We start from the raw sequence: 19,668 nt of genomic DNA, 5'->3' as shown, positions 1-19,668 counted from the left end.
CTTTGCCCGATACCTTGTCTTTGTTTAGCATTATAGATTCATCAGCTTGTGAGGCTTGTGAAGCTAGATACCGGTTTCACTAACCTTTGTCTCTGGTTTGCTTAGCACAGATTCACGTCAGAATGGCTGCTTAGTATACACTGATAGATTGAGTTCACCTGACTTCACCCTGCTTTCCTGGCACCCAGATGTAGCAAACTGATTTTTTATGGGCTGTTTATTCCAAAGACATGTTTTGTTGGGCATACACTCTGTTTAAAAAAATTTAAATTCACAGCGAGCATCTGCCCTTTATGGAAATGTTCACAAAATTCTATATTTCTGGCTCCTCGTAAGTATTGGAGTATCTGCCAATTGTAGGACCAGATTCCTGCAGGGAGGAGCTAAATCGTGCCATCTGTTTTGCATAGGGCATGTTCTGTGTTTGCCAACTGGCACGCTTCAAATTCCTGGAACTCCCGAGAACTCCGAATTTGGAATCTCTAGAATAACCTCATTGAAGGCAGCTTAGTTATGGAACCATTAACGTGTGCCTAAGGTGTACCACCTGAGATGTATGAATTTATGAAAGTTGTAATATAAGCCTTGCGAGGCATCTGGGGAAATACATTTTTGTAATATGCTCTTAAAAAACACATGGCATGATTTGGGGTTCCTTGAAGAGAGAATTTAAGGTTCCTTTGGAGACCACTTCACCAGATGGCCAGTGTCTCAAGGTCCACACACAGCATTTTCAGGTGTGGAAACCGGTCATGATTTTATGCCGCTTCTCTCCGAAGCCTATGCATTTCAAGCAGCAACAACTCCAGAGAACCTGTTAGAAATGCTGATTCCTGCCCCACAGAATCAGAAACTCTCAGCAATCAGTTTTGATAAGCCTTCCAGGTGATTCTGAACCACTGTCTTAAGAAGATGAAATATATCACAGTAATAAATAAAATTTAGTTTCGTCTTAAAAGTTTGATTTTTTTCCCCCCTGAAATTTTCTAGTAGTACTGATCAGGTGTACAAACTGAGAATGATCTATATTCTGAACCATGAACCTTGTGAGGGACTCCTAATGGTGATTTTTGTACACCCTCTCACACTGAGTGAGAGAAAGAGCTCTGGAGTTTTCTTGTTCTGTCCTGCTAGCTTTGTAACGTTCGTGGTCGGCCTTCTCTGGCCAGTGGCTTCTATTCTACTGTAAATACAGAGCGCTCACGATTGCAGTCTTCGCCAGGACTGCTGGTCTAGAATTCCTTCTGTGTCCTGTCACACTGGAACCCTCTGCATTGTTCAGTGTTTTGGAATATGCTAGAATTTAGCAAGTGGCCAATGAACATGGGCTCCTGCCAGTGCTGCTTTTGCAATGATCATAGCGGCATAGCTGTGCTCACTTAAGAGGGTCTCTGTACTCTGGTTTCAAGATAAAAATGTAAACGATTGGGTGGCTTGTGGCTCCAGGTTGTGATTTTAATGACTTGCACAACAAGCAACCATCCTGAGGTCTTACTATTCTCTCTGTAACACCTTACCCCTTTTATATAAGACTTTGTTTATTTGATTTTGCCAGTTTCGGACTTAACTCTGCGATTGTATGTAGTGTCTGCTCTGGGCTGCTCATGTAAAGTAAAAGAAAATGTAGCTCGCTGAGAGCCAGACGTGATGTTCTAAACGGTGTGTCCTGAAGGTCCTGGCCAGCAAACCTGATGACCCCTCCTCCCTGACCCCCCAAGGCCAGAGTAAGAGGAGGCAGCGGTCGAAGTGTCTGGAGTTTTCTCTTTCTGATGTGCTAGCTATGTAAAGTTCATGGCAGAGTTTGATAAAAGTCTTAGGGTAGCATTTGATTAAAAAATACCTTCTGAGTAAAAATAACAATACATAATATATTAAGGTTTTGAGAGGTTGGCAGGGGGGGAGAAGAAGGGGGCAAAAAGGAACTGATATCAAAGGGTTCAAGAAAGATAATGTTTAGAGACCCCAATAAAATGAACACATCCATAAAGTAGTAGTCTTATTGTCTCCAAACCCTGCCATCTTTCTCTGCCTGGGGAAGGTCTCTGAAAGGCCCGACAGATGTGCTAAATGTGCCTTTGAAGATACTTTTAGTCATTGGTGCCTCCACTGGCTAGCATGTCTTTTTTTTAAAAACAATATTTTGGTAGAGCGCTTTGATATGCAGTATAGACTTATTTTCTTTTTTAAAGGTGGGAGAAGGCATTTAATATTTGAAAGGGAAAATCATTGAAGAGTTTTTGTATGTCAGTCCCCAATGACATAAAAACATTAGCCAACCAACCGACAAAACATTTTGCTTTTCGTGAATTTTTTCGTTCCAATACCAGAATATCTCCTCTGATGAACATGCCAACTCATTGCTGTAAAACGGTTGGGTATCAGAATTACCTGTGAGCCTGTGACTGGGATGCCTGATTTATAGGGAGGGACCTTAGGGTAAGGCCTATAAGATACTGGATTTTTCTCCATTATGATTTGCTTGACTTATGAGTGCTCAACTCTCTGTGATCCAGTCTAGGAGTGACAGGCTACACTTCATTTGTCTTGCTGCTAGTGCCTAATTAAGAAAATATTTGTCTTGCTGTTATTGCCTAATTAAGAAAACATTTGAATTCCAAAAACACTGAAGCAGGGTAACTCCTATGAGCTTTAACATCTTTCCTAAATTCAGGCAAGACACTCTTCTTAAGAAAATAAATCAGTAAATATATAAAATCAATTACGTTTGCTTCCTGTAGGCAGCTTTCCATAGGAATATTTTAAAGGTAAAATTTCTAGGTAGGTTTTTGTGAAGAATATGCTTTATCTGATTTTGTAATTTCTGAAAGCTGGTAATAATTGAAAAGATTGTTCTATAAGCCTAAAAATGTTAATTTGTGGCATATTTACTTAAAATAATCTATATCAATATAAAGGAGGAATAGAGTGAGAAGAAAATCTCCCTCAGAATTCTGTGCTCTGATTTCCTAGTTTCTGCCCCAGGATGACTTCCAGGCCAGTTCCTCCTGTGTTAGAATGTGAGGGAGCGAAAATAAAACACAACAGAACAGAAGCATATACAAAAAGACCCCAAAGGAACCCCAAGACGCCGAGCCTGAGAGATGGTAGTGCAGTGCTCTGACTCTCTCACTCCTGGAGGGTGGATTAACGAGTTCTACATGAAATGGGATCCGGTTTTAATTTTTTTAATGGAGCTTAAGTTTCTAGTAGAAAAGAGCAACAAAACAGATGAACAAACTTGAGGTTAGATTGTTGATATTTTCTTTCCCACAGGATTTGGAGAACCGGGTGATGTAAACGGTGAGGGGTTTGGGAGGCCAAAGAGCTGTTGAGTCCTTTGATGTTCAAGCCCAACATGATTGTTACTCAGAAGAGGTCTTTGTAAGGCAGGCGTTAGAAATTTAGGATTCTGAGATCAAAAAAGGACCTTCGATCTTAATCAAACAACTTATTGACGGAGAATAATATGTGCTGAAATCAAACACATTGGCAAACATTCCACTAATGATCTAAAACAGAAAAGTGGAAATGCCCTGGCAGTCAATAGTTACAAACTGTGAAAGAAGAGAGGAGTATGACAACATGTCTACATGACTCTCGCACATGGACTTGACTGAGCTGAATTGAATGAATGTTAGTTGCTGTAGAATACATTCTGACTGGGAGTATTTTGGTTAGCAAATAAGGATATTAGTATTCAGAGATCCTCTGAAGTAAAGACAGTTTTTTTTTTTTTAATTTAGTTTTAAAGGAAACCCTATGCCTCCTTCAGAGGATGCAGTTTTCACAGAGATACACGCCTGACTTGGAGAGAAGAGGGTTTTCAGACTGCGGGAATATACATAGCTAAGTGTCCCGTTAGCATCGGTTTTCTGAATTGGAAGCATTTCTCTTCCATGCAGGAGATTTCAGGATAAAGAAAACAATATCGTCAAGTCTTATTTATACTTTAGAGAGCATCTAGAAGCACTGATTCTCTGAGTTGTGGTCAATGCAAAGATAAAGAGCAATGTTTATAGTCAATGTGTGTGAACTCATGCGCCTAATTGTGTCAAACTATCACAGATATTATGAAATGTGAGTCACTTGGGCAGCCTTCATTGCGTTCCATCAGTGTTCTTATGATTTTTGGTACTTTTGATTAATAATTTGATTTCATTTTAATAGATCTTTTTATTTGTATGCTTCTAAAAACATTCCTTAGCAATGTATACAAAATACCATGTTGCTTATTTTGGATTTTGTTACATACTGAAGCATGCAGCCTATTGCTTGGCATACAGCAGGTGCTTAATGTTTGAATTTGTGAATTAATGAGGATACTATATTTAAAAAAAATGTTTACTAATGTAATCCTTTTTGGTGGTCCATCTTTTCCCATTAGCCATTTATTTTCAGATATTAAAAGGGATTATTATAGAACATTCTAATCTTGATACCCTAGTTAATAGGGGCACTTAAAGGGGTTGCTGTGTTTTTGTGATAATTGTGTAATATGAAAAGTATAAAGACTTGTCTAGAAGTGGAATGGAGAATACAAAAGGATGAATAGACTTTTCATCTGAGGTCAAGTCAGCCAAAAGATTAAATCTTCAAGAACTTTCATTCATTTAATTATGTCGCGTTGTGTCAGCCTCTTCTCTGGAAGATATGTGTTTGTTATGTTGTTAGTACTTAGCATCACGTCATGAAGTGGCTGCAGGAAGCCTGGGCTCGTAACCCTTTACCTCCAGATGCCAGACTTACACGCCCTAGAATTAAGGTGGAAAGTTAAGATTCATTGATTGTGATGTTACGCGATAAAGATTCTGTATATTTTATGATTGTCTTTGTGCTTATACTAACACTTTCTCTCCCCTCTGTCTAGTCATACAGCTTATCAAGAAAGAAAATAGTGCACTACACCAGTTTTGATCAAAGGAAAAGAGCAAATGCAGCATTTTTGATGGGGGCTTATGCTGTAAGTACTTTGTTTCATGATTCATTAATATAATTGAGGCAATGGGATGCTAACACTGTTGAATAAAATTCAGGTGTGGAGTAAATTTGCAGAAAGCCATTAGATTTTGGTCCTCAGTTACTTTGAGAGCCTTAACAATGCCCGAGGATAATGAATGGAGATTAACCAGACCAACTGAGACCATCAGCCTCAGAAGGCACGACGTGATCTATGAGGACCAAGTGGTGAGGAAGATGAGTCCAGAAGACAGACTCACTGGAGTCCCGGTGCTGACTGAACCGTCATGCGGCATGATGTAATTTATCATGGTGATGTGGTGGGGCCGGAAAAAGGGTTCTGAGGCTCAACTGGAACTTCCTGCTTGGTGACCATACCTGGTACCACATCCCCCTTTGGGACTTGGAAACTGCTGTCTGATCTGCTCCAGACCTTACCTTTTGCTTCTCTTCACGTCTATCCTTTTTGCTTGTATCAGATCTGTAGTCTGTAGGATACGCTCTGTAAATTCTCTTGTTCCAATGAGCTAATGAACGCACAGCGCCGGGGAGAGGCACCTGCCTGGTTAGTATTTTGAAGGAAGGTTTCCTTCTACTGGATGAGCTCTGAGTCAGCACAGGGTGCTTTCTGAGGCTTAGAAAGAGTACTGCTTGAGCAACTGGTGATGAAGATGGAGAAGTGGGGCAGTGAGGACTAGAACCATTTCCTTACTTTGGGAGTCAGATTCCTGTTGATCCCTGTCATACATTTAGCAGTGAAGATAGGGTTTGGCCGCTGTGCACCCTTGCTTAGGCCAGATCAGAGGGAGGAGAGGAGAATGAGAGAAGAACACAGGGTGAATTATCATGGAATTGTGAGCTGCCGGAGGATTTTCACCGTAGTGTGATCGCAGCAGGGAGACTATGAAATACTTTTGGCAGGGAAGTGAAGTGGGATCCATTTATGAAATGTTTGATTATGATGACAGAGGTGGTTATCTTTCGCACTTTTTTTGAAATACACGAATAAATGGCCAGTTGAGTATGTGTTTATTATAGCTCCCCTTAAGATCTAGACAAGGCTTTCAAAGTAACTTTAATTAGAAATTTTCTTCTCTGCAAATGTGAGTTCTGCAGAATGTGCTTTGGCGTTTTGGAGTGGCTAAGTCTGGAATTTTCTCTATATAGTGGGATTGGTCAGAACTTTGGAAGGTAGCACTGAAGGGTGCTAAAAGATACTTCCCATTTGTCATGGCTTTTCTAGGCTGGCATGCGTGTGCTAGCCATTTCAGAGCATGCTGGTGTGAAATCTGGGAGAAGAGAGTTGTTGCTTGCCCCCTTCTTCAGGGAGGGGAGTCCCGTGATGCTCAGAAACCTGAAAGCACCCTGCTGTGTGACCTTTCAGGGGCTCCCTTCTGAGTGCCAGCTACCAGACATCAAACTGCCACATCAAACTTAAAGCTCCATGGGAAAAACACCAACTGTGTGATTGGAAAGACTGTCAGCTGTTGCCGGTGTAGGCTGAGAACAATGGCTTGCTGATGGCCAGGCTGTGGGTCAGGAGATTGCGTTCAGGACTGAGATGCCCAACCTGCCTGCCTTTCCTCCTCCTCTTGTGGCTATACACGGCCCTGGACCAGCCCGTGCGGCACCTTTTCTCTCTTTCTTGACAGACAGCAGAGCTTAGTAGAAAGAGTAGTGACTCGAGTCAGAAAAACATGAGCTTTTTCAGTCCTCAAGTGTCTGGTGATGGTAACTGCTTTCAGCTTCTCTTGAATTCCCTTATCTGTAAATTGAGAGAGTTGGATGTGATGACCTCTTAGGTTTCCTTCGAATTCATAGGATCCCCGGATGATTTGTAGTGCCAGTCAGACTCTGGCTTTTGTTCTCAGGGCATATGTTTAAAGCTGGCTGTTGGCATGTGGCATCAGTAAAGTGCTGGTAAGCGGAATTAAACAGGCACGTGTCTTTTGCAACATTACATTGATACACTACCACTCCTTTGGAACTATTGGCACCGGGCTTAAAAAAATGTAGAGCCTGTAGTAATCTATGGACTCAAGCCACATAGCACCCGTATCTTTCCTGAGCAGTTTTCTTTGATAACTGTGTTGTTTGTGGCTCCTTGTTCAGATTGCCACCAAGAAGAAGCTGCCCACCCTTTCCCTACTCTCTCTCCTTTCCTGTGTGACACTCATCCTCCCCGGTTTGCTTAGTGTAGTGATGGCAGGTACGTTAAGTTTGTGGTAAGGTAGCGTCTGATAAAACAAGTCTTCCGTTCGGAAGTCTTCCAATTCCTGTGTGACACTCATCCTCCCCGGTTTGCTTAGTGTAGTGATGATAGGTATGTTAAGTTTGTGATAACGTAGCGTCTGATAAGACAAGTCTTCTAATTCGGATGTGTCCGCCACTTTAAAGGAATCACGGGGAAACCAGACCTGGTGTGGCAGAGGAACTGCTGAGGACAGCACGGCCTTGTCTTACTTGCCAGCTACAGTCCCGAGGAACAGTGTAATAGGATGATCCCTGTAGTTATCATTTCCCGATTGATTTTCTTTTCTAATTTTGGAAATGCATTCCTCAGGAAGCTTTTTGACAAAAACCCTTAATAAAAATGAAATCTAAGAGTTGAAAATTTCCCCCAAAGTGAATTTTGTGCCATACTTCCTATCGTTGGGATGCATTTGATTGTTGGTACGGTCTTCTAAGAAGGTAGTCAAGAATGGCCAATATATGCAAATATCAATTAAATTGTGCATATATTTAGTGTTGCTGTTTGGTACAGCTCAGTCTTTTGGTGGAATCATCTCGGCTCCAAAGGCCTTTATCTCCGGCATAGCCATATAGCGCCGGAGAATCATGCTGTAGAGATGTGTTCTTTTCCAAGACAAGTCCCTAATGGCAAAATGTTCTTCTTTTTAATGTAGATTGAATTTTCTTGCAAAGAACACTGACTAATATTGCAAATTTTGAACTAAGAGTAGACTATTTCTCTGAGTCTTAGCTTCCTCATTTGTAAACTTCTCAGGCAGCCCTGCAGGATTATTATAAAGATGAAATATCCAACTACTGTTTTGGGAGCTCCACGTAAATATCTAAGTGATATCTCAAGTTTAGTGTAGCAAACAACTGTTTATTCTTTGCTTTTGCAAAGCAGTTTCTCTCTTGAGTTTCCCCCTTTGAAGTAAACAGAACCGACACTGAGCAACTTGCTCTATCAGATGGCCGTTCAGTGCGTCCTCTGATCCCCATCATCCCACAGTCTAGGCATCAGCAAGTTTGGTCAGCTCTACCTTTAGGACAACATCTGAATACCTCTTTCCATCTCTGTTGCTATCACCTCAGTCCAAGCCACTGTCAGCGCTCACCAGAACTATGATTGTAATTTCATACAATGTCCCTTTTTACATTCTTTCTTCCCTTCAATCCGGTTGCCACATAATTGTAGGGTAATTTATAAAACTATTAATTAGATCATGTCTTTACCCAGTTAAGTATCTGTTTTTGGTATAAGATTCAACCTCTACAGCGATATCATTGAGGTCCTTTCTGGTCTGACCCTGGCAACCTCTGTCATCCCTCTGTTTCCTTCTAACCATGGAAACCCTAAACTTATTCCACAAGCCCCTTAATCCCGAGTAGGGGAAGGCTGAAGTGAAGGGGTGCCTTAGGTGAAATACCAGTGTGCCTGGGCTGCGCTGAGCAGCAGCTATTTACAAGCTAGTGTGGCGCTGTTATCAGTGTTTGAACCCTGGGTGTCATGTTAGAACTGTCCCTGATATATCATAGGTGCCCCATCAATATCTATTTAATGAATGATGGAGTGGAAAAAAAAAGTAAAGGAAGCCTGCTCATATATGGGGAAGCTATAAATAAAAGTGGAGTGCCCTCCTCATTATCAGAATATTACTGGTAGTTCCCGAGCCACCTGTGTTCTTTAGAGAAGCAGAGATCTTAGACCGAGGCCAGGACCTGCTGTATGAACGCAAATCCCTGCTGTGCTTGTGGTGTGACACCTGGTGCCGTAGGAGTGTTCCTCCTGACACCTGGTGCCGAAGGAGTGTTCCTCCAGGGAGTCAGCACTTCCCTGGTTTCTTCACCAGGCTGGGCTTCCAGTAAGTCACGGGAATGTTTGTGTCTCTACTGTCTTATCATTGAACAGGCAGGAGTCTCTTTTTACACTGTATTTTTTTTAGCGATTTCAAAAATTAAATCCTTTTATTGTGGGGCGCTTACAGCTCTTATCACAATCTATACATTCATCTGTTGTGTCAAGCACATTTGTACATATGTTATCATTGTGTGCATAGGCAGGCTTTAGGGATAAAGGTGTGAGCAGTAATAACAGTGGAAGAAAATGAGTGGAAGGTCCGAGAATCCTCATGAGATAACCACACCCACAAAGAGGCATCATCAGGTTATGACCTGATTGACAGGCTAAACTCCACCCCTTCACTTTATCAAGTTGACATGAAATTCTGTAACTACCACAGGCAGCGATGAGCAATGAGGTCTGAAGAGTAATGCTCACTGGGATGGTTAAAGTTATGAGCCAGTTTGCCTGGGCCGTGAATTACAGTGGTTAGTAGCTGTTTTAATAATGTAATTTGGCAGTTACGAAGTGAGAGTGTCATCATCCATTTTGTGATCTGATATGGTCATCTTCCATTTTCACATATTTCTCATAGAGACTTGGTGTTTGGAATGTAACCATGCCAGTAAGTGAAGAGAGGCTACATAGACCATCGTAGGCAGTGGGAAATCCCGGAGTGGATTGTTTTGTCAATTGAGACCATGCAGCTTTCAGAGATCCTTATAGATAACAGGCACCCATTTCAGACAAGTTCAAAGTGGTGAAGCATTGTTTCACTAGTTAAGCTGTAACATACGGTTCTTGAGACGGAAGACTTGGATTTGAAGAAGAAATACATTTTACCAGAAAGATGTTTCTTTTCCAGCCTAGTCCGCAGGGAGATGTGAGTTCCCAAAGTGGATGGTACCACCCCCTGGAGAGCATGGCAGTGACTGTGGTGGGGGTGGGGCGCTGCAACACTTTATCCTGGATTGTGGGTTGTAGTACAAAAGTTTTTCATGCCAGGGGGCCACTGAGAAATTTGTTTCTAAAAAGGGGGTGATAGACCAAATAAGTTTAGGAAACTGTACTTTGGAGTTAGGACTTAGATCATCGTGGCATCCTTTTATATGAGTTGAAGCTATAACTTTAGAATAAATTCCTACTGGTACCTGTGCTGCCCTGTTGTTTTTAGCACATGAGCCGATGAGAGAGGGCTCAAGGAGAGCCGGGATCAGGCCGGAAAGAATGGAAGGGTTAGACGATAATTTAGATGATTAAATTCAGAGTCAAGGAGAAATTATATATATATATATTTTTTGTATGACTGATTAGTGGGAGGCAGTACTGTGTTGTTTTTCTTCAACCCACTTGTTAAACTCTCAAATTGCTAAATGAATGGTCTACATTTAGGATCCAATCTGGAACTAGCTTGAATCAGGTAGTAGGTCTGAATAAGATTACAAGACTAAAGTTTATAGGCATTCCAACCTTGTTTGTGTCTGCTATTTATTTATTTCCCTGCTATTTATTCTTGAACACCATCCTCCGGCGTGGGTAATTACAGTCCCTGGTAAGTCCACTAATTGTGAAGAAGCCATTCCCTCGTGGATGGTTGAGAGCAATGACTTTAGCAGAGGACAAAGCCTGGCTTTAAATCCACTGGTCAGTGTGGGTCTTGAGCAAGTTATGTACCTCATCAAGCTTTTGTGTTTCTTTTTGCCTTTGAAATAAGGGTAATAATTCCTTATCTCAGCTCACAGTTGTGGTGAGGACAGAAGGAGACCATGCAGGTAAAGGGTCAGATCAGTGTCTTACACTGTAGGAACGTGTGGTGGCTTTGGGCAGGGAAGCTCTGTGGGCTTCCAGGAAGTATTCTGCATTCTCTCTTAGCTCTTATTCCTAGTTTGATGCTTAGATCCTTAGGCTAAACTCTTACAGATCTGAAGACTTCCTTCCTCTCCTTTTTTTTCTCTGCTTACCTTTCCTCCTTCCAATCTCTTCTTACATTGAATTTATTTGCTGGGTCAGGAGCACTCATATGGTTATTAATATGATTACTGTTTAAGTTACTCATTAAAGGTGTGAGTAGAACCTTTCTGTCCCTCTTACAGTGTTATTTGCATTTTTCAAAGGAAAACCTGCCTAAGCCAAATAAGTCTCTAATGTGTAGCATGTGTATTCAGGCACTCATTAATTTAGTAAATATTTGTTGAGCTCCTTTGAGTCCTGCCTGGCATTGCGGTGAGTTCTGGGAAGTAGAAAGGAAGGAAGGAAGAAAGAAAGAAAGAAATGAACATTTAGTTTAGAAGTTTAGAGGACGAGATGGATGAAAGTGTACAATGAGTGCTAAATTCATTCAACAGATGTGTTTTGAGACTCCATTATGTATCAGGCCATGCTCTAGGAGTTAAAGATATTAAGGGAAATCATAGATACTCCCTACATTGTAATGTGCCCGTGTGTGTGCATGTGTGCACTTGCGCATATGCATGTGGGGGGTGAGGTGAGGTAGAGACATGGGGGTAGGGGTTACTCATGGAGAGCCATCAAGGATGGCTGAGTCATAAAGCCAAATTGGGAATATTAGACACAATGAATAGCTTGGAACAGTGGATTATTTTTTCCCAAGGAGTGGAGGGGGATGTTGAGAGATTATATTTTAAACATCAAATTTGAAGGATAATTAGGATATAATTTTTTCCTTATAGTTTTTAAATGAAAAAGAAGTGGAATAGCTACATTACAGAAAAAAAAGAAAAGTTCTTTGGTAATCACATTACTCGAAGCCTCAACAATATACTTACGTGTACCTGTGTGGTGCAGTGGCTATGTGGTTGGGTTGCCAACCAAAAGGTTGGTGGTTCAAACCCACCAACTGGTCTGTGGGAGAAGAATGTGTCAGTCTGCTTCGACTTCTTGTAAAGATTCTCAGCCTTTGAAGCCCCATTTGGGCGTATCCGCCCCGAGGGGGAGCCAACCCTTTGGCAGCAATTTTGGTTTGGGCTTTGGGTTTGTTTTTAATGTAAATCATTGTATTGGGGGCTCGTACAACTCTTATCACAATCAACACATACATCCATTGTGTCAAGCACATTTGTACATTTGTTACCCTCATCATTCTCAAAACATTTGCTTTCTACTTGAGTCCTTGGTATCAGCTGTTTTCCCCTCCCTTCCCGCCCCCTTCCTCATGAACCCTTGATAATTTATAAATTATTATTACTTTGTCATATCTTACACTGTCCGATGTCTCCCTTCACCCACTTTTCTGCTGTCCATCCCCCAGGGAGGAGGTTATATGTAGATCCTTGTAATCGGTTTCCTCTTTCCACCCTACCTTCCCTCCACGGTCCCGGTATCTCCACCCTCACCACTGGTCCTAGGGGTTCATCTGTCCTGGATTCCCTGTGTTTCCAGTTCCTATCTGTACCAGTGTACATCCTCTGATCTAGCCGGATTTGTAAGCTAGAATTGGGATCATGATAGTGGAGGGGAGGAAGCATTTAAGAACTAGAGGAAAGTTGTGTGTTTCATCATTGCTACACTGCACCCTGACTGGCTTGTGTCCTCCCCGTGACCCTTCTATAAGGGGATGTCTAGTTGCCTATAGATGGGCTTTGGGTCCTCACTCTGCACTCCCCCTCATTCACAATGATATGATTTTTTGTTCTTTGATGTCTGATACCTGATCCCTTCGACACCTCGTGATCGCACAGGCTGGTGTGCTTCTTCCATGTGGGCTTTATTGCTTCTCAGCTAGATGGCAGCTTGTTTACCTTCAAGTCTTTAAAACCCCAGACGCTATCTTTTGATAGCCGGGTACCATCAGCTTTCTTCACCACATTTTTTTATGCACCCACTTTGTCTTCAGCGTTCGTGTCGGGAAGGTGAGCATCATGGCTGGCTTTGGTTTTAATTAATGTGTTGTTTTGTGAACTTTTCTCTACTTGCCTACCCATGTTTCGCTGCTTTAATCCTCATAGTTAAATAAGATTCCATTTAGAGGGTGAGCCATTGTTTGTTTAACATTTTAGATTATTTACAAAATTTTATAATGTGGCAAGCATCTGTATTATATTTATAATATATAATATATTCTGTATTATATTTTTTCTTTTATGGATTTTTGTCTTAATATTGCCCAAAGTGTACATTAGTGTACACACACACACACACACACACACATTTAAAATCAGCATTTTATAGTAAGAGCATATTTTTCAGCCAGTTGTACCAAATTTGGTATTATGTGACATCTTCAATTTCATAGACCTTTTTATATTGGGTATAAACGTGAAAAGTTTGGAAATTCAATAGCTGAAAATTACATTTCATTTTGTTTTACAAATAACTGTGTGAATATTGATAGGCTTTATTATTCCTGTAATTTAATGTACAGGTCTGTTAGCTTTTCAAATAACTTTTAAAAAGTTGTTTCCTATATTTGAACCATTTAAAACTTGAAAAGGGACCCGCAGTCTTTTAAAAATAAGCCACTTCCCTGTAATTTGTATTAATAGAGACTCTTGAAAATCACGCTTCTCAATCTACATTGCTGTGAGAAAGTAGGAAGCCATATACTGTATGAATTATACCTAATTAAAAGGACCCTTCCCCTATGTGATATGTGATAATTTTGGATTTCGTACATGTGCAGCTGTGGCCCCATTTTCTTGTGTATCTGCTAACAGTAAGAATGGGAGGGGATTGCGTTGTGACCTTAGTAGAGGGTGTACATCTGACCGCACTGCTGGCTTCATGGTTGTCTTAGTTCTTATTACTTACAGTGGCTGTAAGGAGTTATCTACTACAGCTGAGAGGAGAAGGAACCGAGTTTCTGGAGTGGCCTGGGAAAATGCCACGTTGATTAAGATTAGCAGGAGGTCAATGCCTCCTGGAGACATCTTGCTCCAAGTCACGTGTGCATAAATGAGCTATCGTCCAGGGGAGAGAATGGATTATTACATTTGGGTGACATCTGATTGCCCTGTGTAACTCCCACCAAACTACCTTTCCCTGCATGGGTCCGGTAAGAAGATCGGGGAAGATACTGAGTAGATTCAGCTGTCTGCGGGGAATTGTTACCAGGATTCCCTACAATGCCATCCTGTTGCTGTAAGAGGAGTCCACCGAGAAGTAGGGGTGTGTGGTCTCATCACCAGCAAGAGTCGGGAGTGAAGTATGGCCTCTGACCCTAGCATCTAGCTTACCGACCCCTGCCTGACCTTCACACTTTGGACTGACTGCACCAACCACCGGGTGAGATGTTTCCTCAAACTTTCATGAGTTCCGTGGGACCACAGTTAATTCTCAGAACCCAAAGATGTCAGGGCATATGCTCCAGGCAGGAGTTGGGGAGGGGTGGTGGTGGGAGGGGGGGGGACATGGGGCAGGCACTCATCTTATTGGAATTGGACTTTTGAGACCATCTCCACCTCCAGCATCTTGAGACTAGTTCGGTATTCATTTTGTACAAGAAGGTGCTGTCGATGTGAGGTGCCGTCGAGGCAATGCCGACCTCTAGCAACCTCATGCACCACCCAACGACACGCTGCCCGGACCTGGGCCGTCTCACAATGGTTCCTAAAAAGACAATGATTACCAAAGCGTAAATTCTGTTACTTACCAAAATGCTCTGTAGTAAGTGCTCTTGTACACCTGACGACAAAAACTGGAATTGCTGCTAATGGACCTACTGATTATTCAGCACCGAGGTGTCTCCTAAATAAACACTTTGGAGCAGGATGATTTCAAAGTGATGTGTGTGTGTGTGTGTGTGTGTGAGAGAGAGAGAGAGAGAGGAAGAGAGAAAGAGAAAGAAACTAGGCCACAAACTAAGATCCAGGGACACTGAGTCGGTGCAGGCTATAAGGAACTGCCCCGTAGGGTTTCCCAGCTTGCCATGTTTCCCCTGTGGAGGAGTGGCTCATGGGTTCAAAACATCCTTTTGGTTAGCAGCTTGCTGCTCAGCCCACTGTGCCACCAGGCATCTTAGAGCACTGTAAGGAACTCTGAATATGTTTGCTTGGCCTAGAACATTAATGTTCTTAAAGCTCTTAGCTTCATCAGTAAATTGCAATTTTGGACAACTTTAGATTGCCGTTCCAGGACAGGATAAATAACTTATTTAAATTTTAGATATAATTTTCAGAAAAATAGTTTATTCAAAATATTATTGTTGAAAGCAGTAGAATAATAGGTCAGCTAGCAGAGTCTGGCTGTTGTTCTTCATGACTTGGTAAATCTAACAGGTAGCATTTGCATCAGCGCATAGAAACTCGGAGAGGAAGGCAGTGGAGGGTGGCACAGGGCTGGGCCGGGGCAAGTTCCTGTTTGTAGAGCCTTCTTCCTCTGTGGGTTGGTAGTTAAGACGCTGTTGTTGCCTGTAACTGGCCTAGACAGTTTTTGTTCTCCCTTTTTAAAACAACAACAACAACAACAAAACTATCTAGGCTTGTTTTTGGTTTCAAGACAGACCAAGTTCTCTGACCAGACAGCACTTTGCCCCTTTGTATCTCAGAGTTCAGTATGTTTTCTGCATCTGGCTAGAGCAGTGTCACAGCTTAGTCAACTTTTCTCACGTGCTTCACTTCACGGACAAGGCAACTTGGTGATTTGCTTTTCGTTTGTGGAAGATCTGCTTCTCAAATTAAATGGAATGAATCAGGTTTTGTTTTCTCTTTGAGTAGGAATTGATTCAACAGCAACTAACAGCAGCATTCTTTTGGTATCTTGCTTATCTTTCTCTTTGCTGTAAACGAAAATGTATGTGTGTATACAGGGGAGCTTCAAAAAATGGGGAAACATTCCATTATTTTTTAATTGCTTTCTCATGCACTCTCTGAGTGTGTGTGTGTGTGTGTGTGTGTGTGTGTGTGTATTTTCGAAGTGAGGACGACGATATTTTGCCTCATACATTGGGCAGGTTTTCATTCAAGACCAGTCTGGGTAAAGAGACCATTCTTGAGTCAGTGGAGGGTCAGAGAACTAGGGGAATACCTTTGAAGGGATGGATTGACATACTGGCTGCAACAGTGGGCTCAGACATAATAGCTGGGAGGTTGGCACAGATAGGGCAGTGCTCCTTCTGCTGTCCGGACGGTCGCCATGACTCGGACCCGATCCACATAAGCATACACTGATGTGCTGTGTGTGCTTCCAGCCTTTACATACACAGTCCCTCATCTTATTAGTGCCTTGGCATGACATACTCACTTACCTTCACTGTGAAAAAGCTCGTCTGTTTGTGTTTGTACTGGGATAAGGAATGTACTTGTTAAATGCTTGATATGTTGTCATTTGTTTACTTTCTTATGATTTCTTCCCGTTAAGCATAGGGACTTGTCTCGTTTCCCACAATAGCTCCAGCATCTCGTGGTGTCTCACATGTCCTAATGTTTTTGGTGAATGGCTAAATGTTTAATTGATAAAGTAAAACTTAAGGTTGTCTCCCACAATTCTTAGAATTAAAAAAGTTGTGCTTAAAAATTATCAAGTCAAATGCTAATTATAAAAAATAAATGGCAAGAATCATAGATACTGTTTTGAGACTCTTTTTTTTCTTTTGCTCTTAAGGTGTTGATTAGAACAGGTGTTTGATATATTTTCCTAAAATTTGTAACTGAGGTAGACTTTATAAATATACACAAACCTCCCAACTCAGTATTATGCATGGAAGTCTTAATTTTAGCTCCAGCATTACTTCTGTTTTTCTCCAGAGAGGATATAAGTAGTTGCTAACAAATGTTTCTAGTTATTTTTTAACAGCTGTCTCTTCAGTCTCAGGATATATTTCAATAAAAAGTAATCTGAAAGCCTGACATAAGATTATTAGAACAAATTGGAATCAAAGTTGAGTCTTTAAAAAATTATAACTGTGGGTATTGGTTATGGGGGAGAAAAAAAAAGGAAGAAATAAAAAAATCAGGAAGGAAGCACCTCCCAGCCCTGAAGATGTTCAGTGTTCAGTCTTGTCAGAGTGGCCTGGAAATGTATTTGCCTTCCCTGATCTGCGAGCACTTGCTGTCTGAGCCTCCCTCAGGGTTCACTCAAACGCGGGCCATCGCCGTTCAGTTATACACATTCTGCACAAGAGCTGCCCCCCAGTTAGACATCTCTCCAGTGCAGGGGTACCTCCCGTTGATTTCAAGACTCACAAATGTGTTTTGCACTTAGAAAAGCACAGCTTTTGGAGAATCTTCATTGGGCTTGGGTTGACATATTTTTGAGGGGGTTGATTTGGGCCTGCATTAAAAAACAAACAAACTGGTTTTTTGACATGACTGGGTGAGTCTACAATGAATATAGACAGCTTACGGAAAACAGTGTTCTGAACTCCTCAGACAGAGGCCCTTCAAAGTGCCAAGATGTGCCCCCCCCCCTCCCCTCTCCAGATGTGCTTACTCAGCTCGACATTGACTTTAAGGAGCCCTGGTGGTAAAGTGATTAGGTGCTTGGCTGCTAACGGAAGGGTTCATGGTTTGACTCTGTCCCACGGGAGAAAGGTAGGAAAAGCTGAGTTTGCATTAGAAGATGATTTCTGTTTCCATGTCTTACTTTCATATGACTCACCCTTACCCCTCTCATATTCGTTCCTTTCTAAATAGCATCTAAAAAAGAGCATTTATTTCAGTTGGGAAAAACCCTGATTGAGAGAAGCATTGCTTGGCTTGGGTCAGTTTTAGCTGTCCCGAGGAAGCACCCTTGGGGAGCTAGCATAGAGCCTGTCTGCCTGGGTTTATTAGGTTAGCACCATATCAAGTTTAGCCTCAAAGTTTATGGTGAAAACTTATGTAATGCCCTATTTAATAGTTTATGACTTATAGTTTCAAACCCGGCATTTATGTGTGTGTATATTTTGTTTATAATTTTAATCTAAATTTAATTTCAAGAAAAATTTTTTTCTGTTGGATAATGTAAAACTTAATAGTAAAAATTATTAAATGGTGGCCTTTCCTCCCAATGTGGAGATTGAATTTTAAAAAAATGAAAAAAAAAAACACAACAACTCCATATTTACTTCCTGAATTTTTAAATAAAGGAAGCGCTCACTGCACTTTTTGAGAGGTTGCTGTACTTCAAGGTTATTCCTTTGACCTTTTGTGTCCATGCACGTTGATTGTGTCTGTTCAGGGCACCCTGACCTTGTGTTTATTTTCTCTCTAGAAGCTTCTTTGCCTCAGCTTTGCTTGGTCTTCTTGCTCCCGCCCCCTCACTGCACATGTCCAATGTGTGCGTGGCTCTCGAGAGTTTTCATTGTGGAAAACTAAGCACTGAAATGATGAGGGCACAAAGCCAGGGATGTCGTTAGTGGACACACTCATGGTTAATAGAAATAAATAGTAGGACTGGGAAGTGTAACCTCGCCTAAGAGAAATATTTATGGTTTCTGTGGTACCTCGTAGAATGATTTAATGTGAGAGTAGCATTTGTGGTTCATTAAGTCAATGAGCAGACAGGCAAGCCCTTCCATGGGAACATACATGCTGTAGGATGACTCAGGTTTGCAGCTCTTTCATGGAGTGGGTGTGTAAGCCATTCAGCAGGGCCTGCTTGGGAAAGCCTACGGGGCAGTTCTACTCTGTTCTGTATTCAGTTGCTATGATTCCAAATTGATTTGATGGCAGTGAGTTTGGCTTTGGGAAATTTTAGTTTAAAAAAACAACAAAAATTCCCCTCCATTGAGAAGCCTCTGCTGGTCTTTTCTCTTTAGTTGGCCCTTTTCTTTCAATGATGATGTAGGACAGGGTCGGTTATAGCTCCGGTCTCTTTGATTTTAGAGCCAACTGACGATGTGTGAGGAAGCTCTGCAGTGCTGCGGTTAAGCAAAGAGCTGCTAACCAAAAGGTGGGCGGTTTGAATTCACCAGCTGCTCTGTGCGAGACAAACGTGGCAGTCTGCGTCTGTAAAGATTCACAACCTTGTACCCTTGGGGTTGCTCTGAGTCAATTGATTCAGTGATAGTGGGCGTGGTTCTGGTTTTGGGTGCATAAAAGCACACGCATAACATTTACTAGAATGAATTCCTTCAGGGAAGGATGTCTCCTACTCCTCTTTGTGTCCCTACTGCCAAACATTGTGTCTGGCTCAGTTGTTTTAATGAATAAAAGAACTGAATGAGATAGTCGACAATCCTAGAGGGAACCGAGATTCCTATTCGCTAATCCAGTGTTAACAGGATGCCAGAAATGACATGGGACCTGCTGTCTGTATCAGCCTGGGCATTGTAGGTAGACTCCAAGATCATGGTCCATTTGTTGCCACCACTCCCAAAGCCATACGCTGCCCTTGACGACCAGCACCATGGTCTTTGCTACGATACGTTAGGTTTGGAAAGCAGTTGCTTGTTAAAACATATGGGATTGGGCCCGTCTTCTGCAAAGAATTGAGGGATGTGCTATAACTCTTGTCTACAAGTCAGATGCATGAATTGAAAATAGATTATGCTACAAATATATTAGAAACTATATATATATAGTGACTGATAAAATGTTTTCTGCCTGAATTTGTGAAAGAGGAAATGAGACATAAATTGGCGATTAAGATCCTGTTTTGTGGAACTGCATTAAAAATGTGGAATTTACTAAGGCTGTAGACTACTGGATTCCCTTAGTTCACTCCATTTCCCGTTTTCTCTTTTTAAAAAAGGATCATTGGTT

General features: G+C 41.6%; 1 protein-coding gene across 4 annotated transcripts in view; it reads left to right on the top strand.

Annotated features, from left to right (window-relative positions):
• CDC14A (cell division cycle 14A) overlaps window positions 1-19,668 on the top strand; it is a 181,231-nt gene that overhangs the window by 32,113 nt on the left and 129,450 nt on the right. For all 4 annotated transcript variants that reach the window (XM_045292117.1, XM_004699231.2, XM_004699230.3 and 1 more), the window contains one exon: window positions 4,868-4,960. In XM_045292117.1, the coding sequence (XP_045148052.1) occupies window positions 4,868-4,960 (93 nt within the window). The remainder of the gene's footprint in view (window positions 1-4,867; window positions 4,961-19,668) is intronic.

The sequence above is a fragment of the Echinops telfairi genome, unplaced genomic scaffold, assembly GCF_000313985.2.
Source record: "Echinops telfairi isolate 266 unplaced genomic scaffold, ASM31398v2 ScPeMD7_443;HRSCAF=831, whole genome shotgun sequence".
NCBI lineage: Eukaryota > Metazoa > Chordata > Mammalia > Afrosoricida > Tenrecidae > Echinops > Echinops telfairi.
Note: the sequence above shows the minus strand (reverse complement) of the source record. Positions and strands in the feature narration are given on the sequence as shown.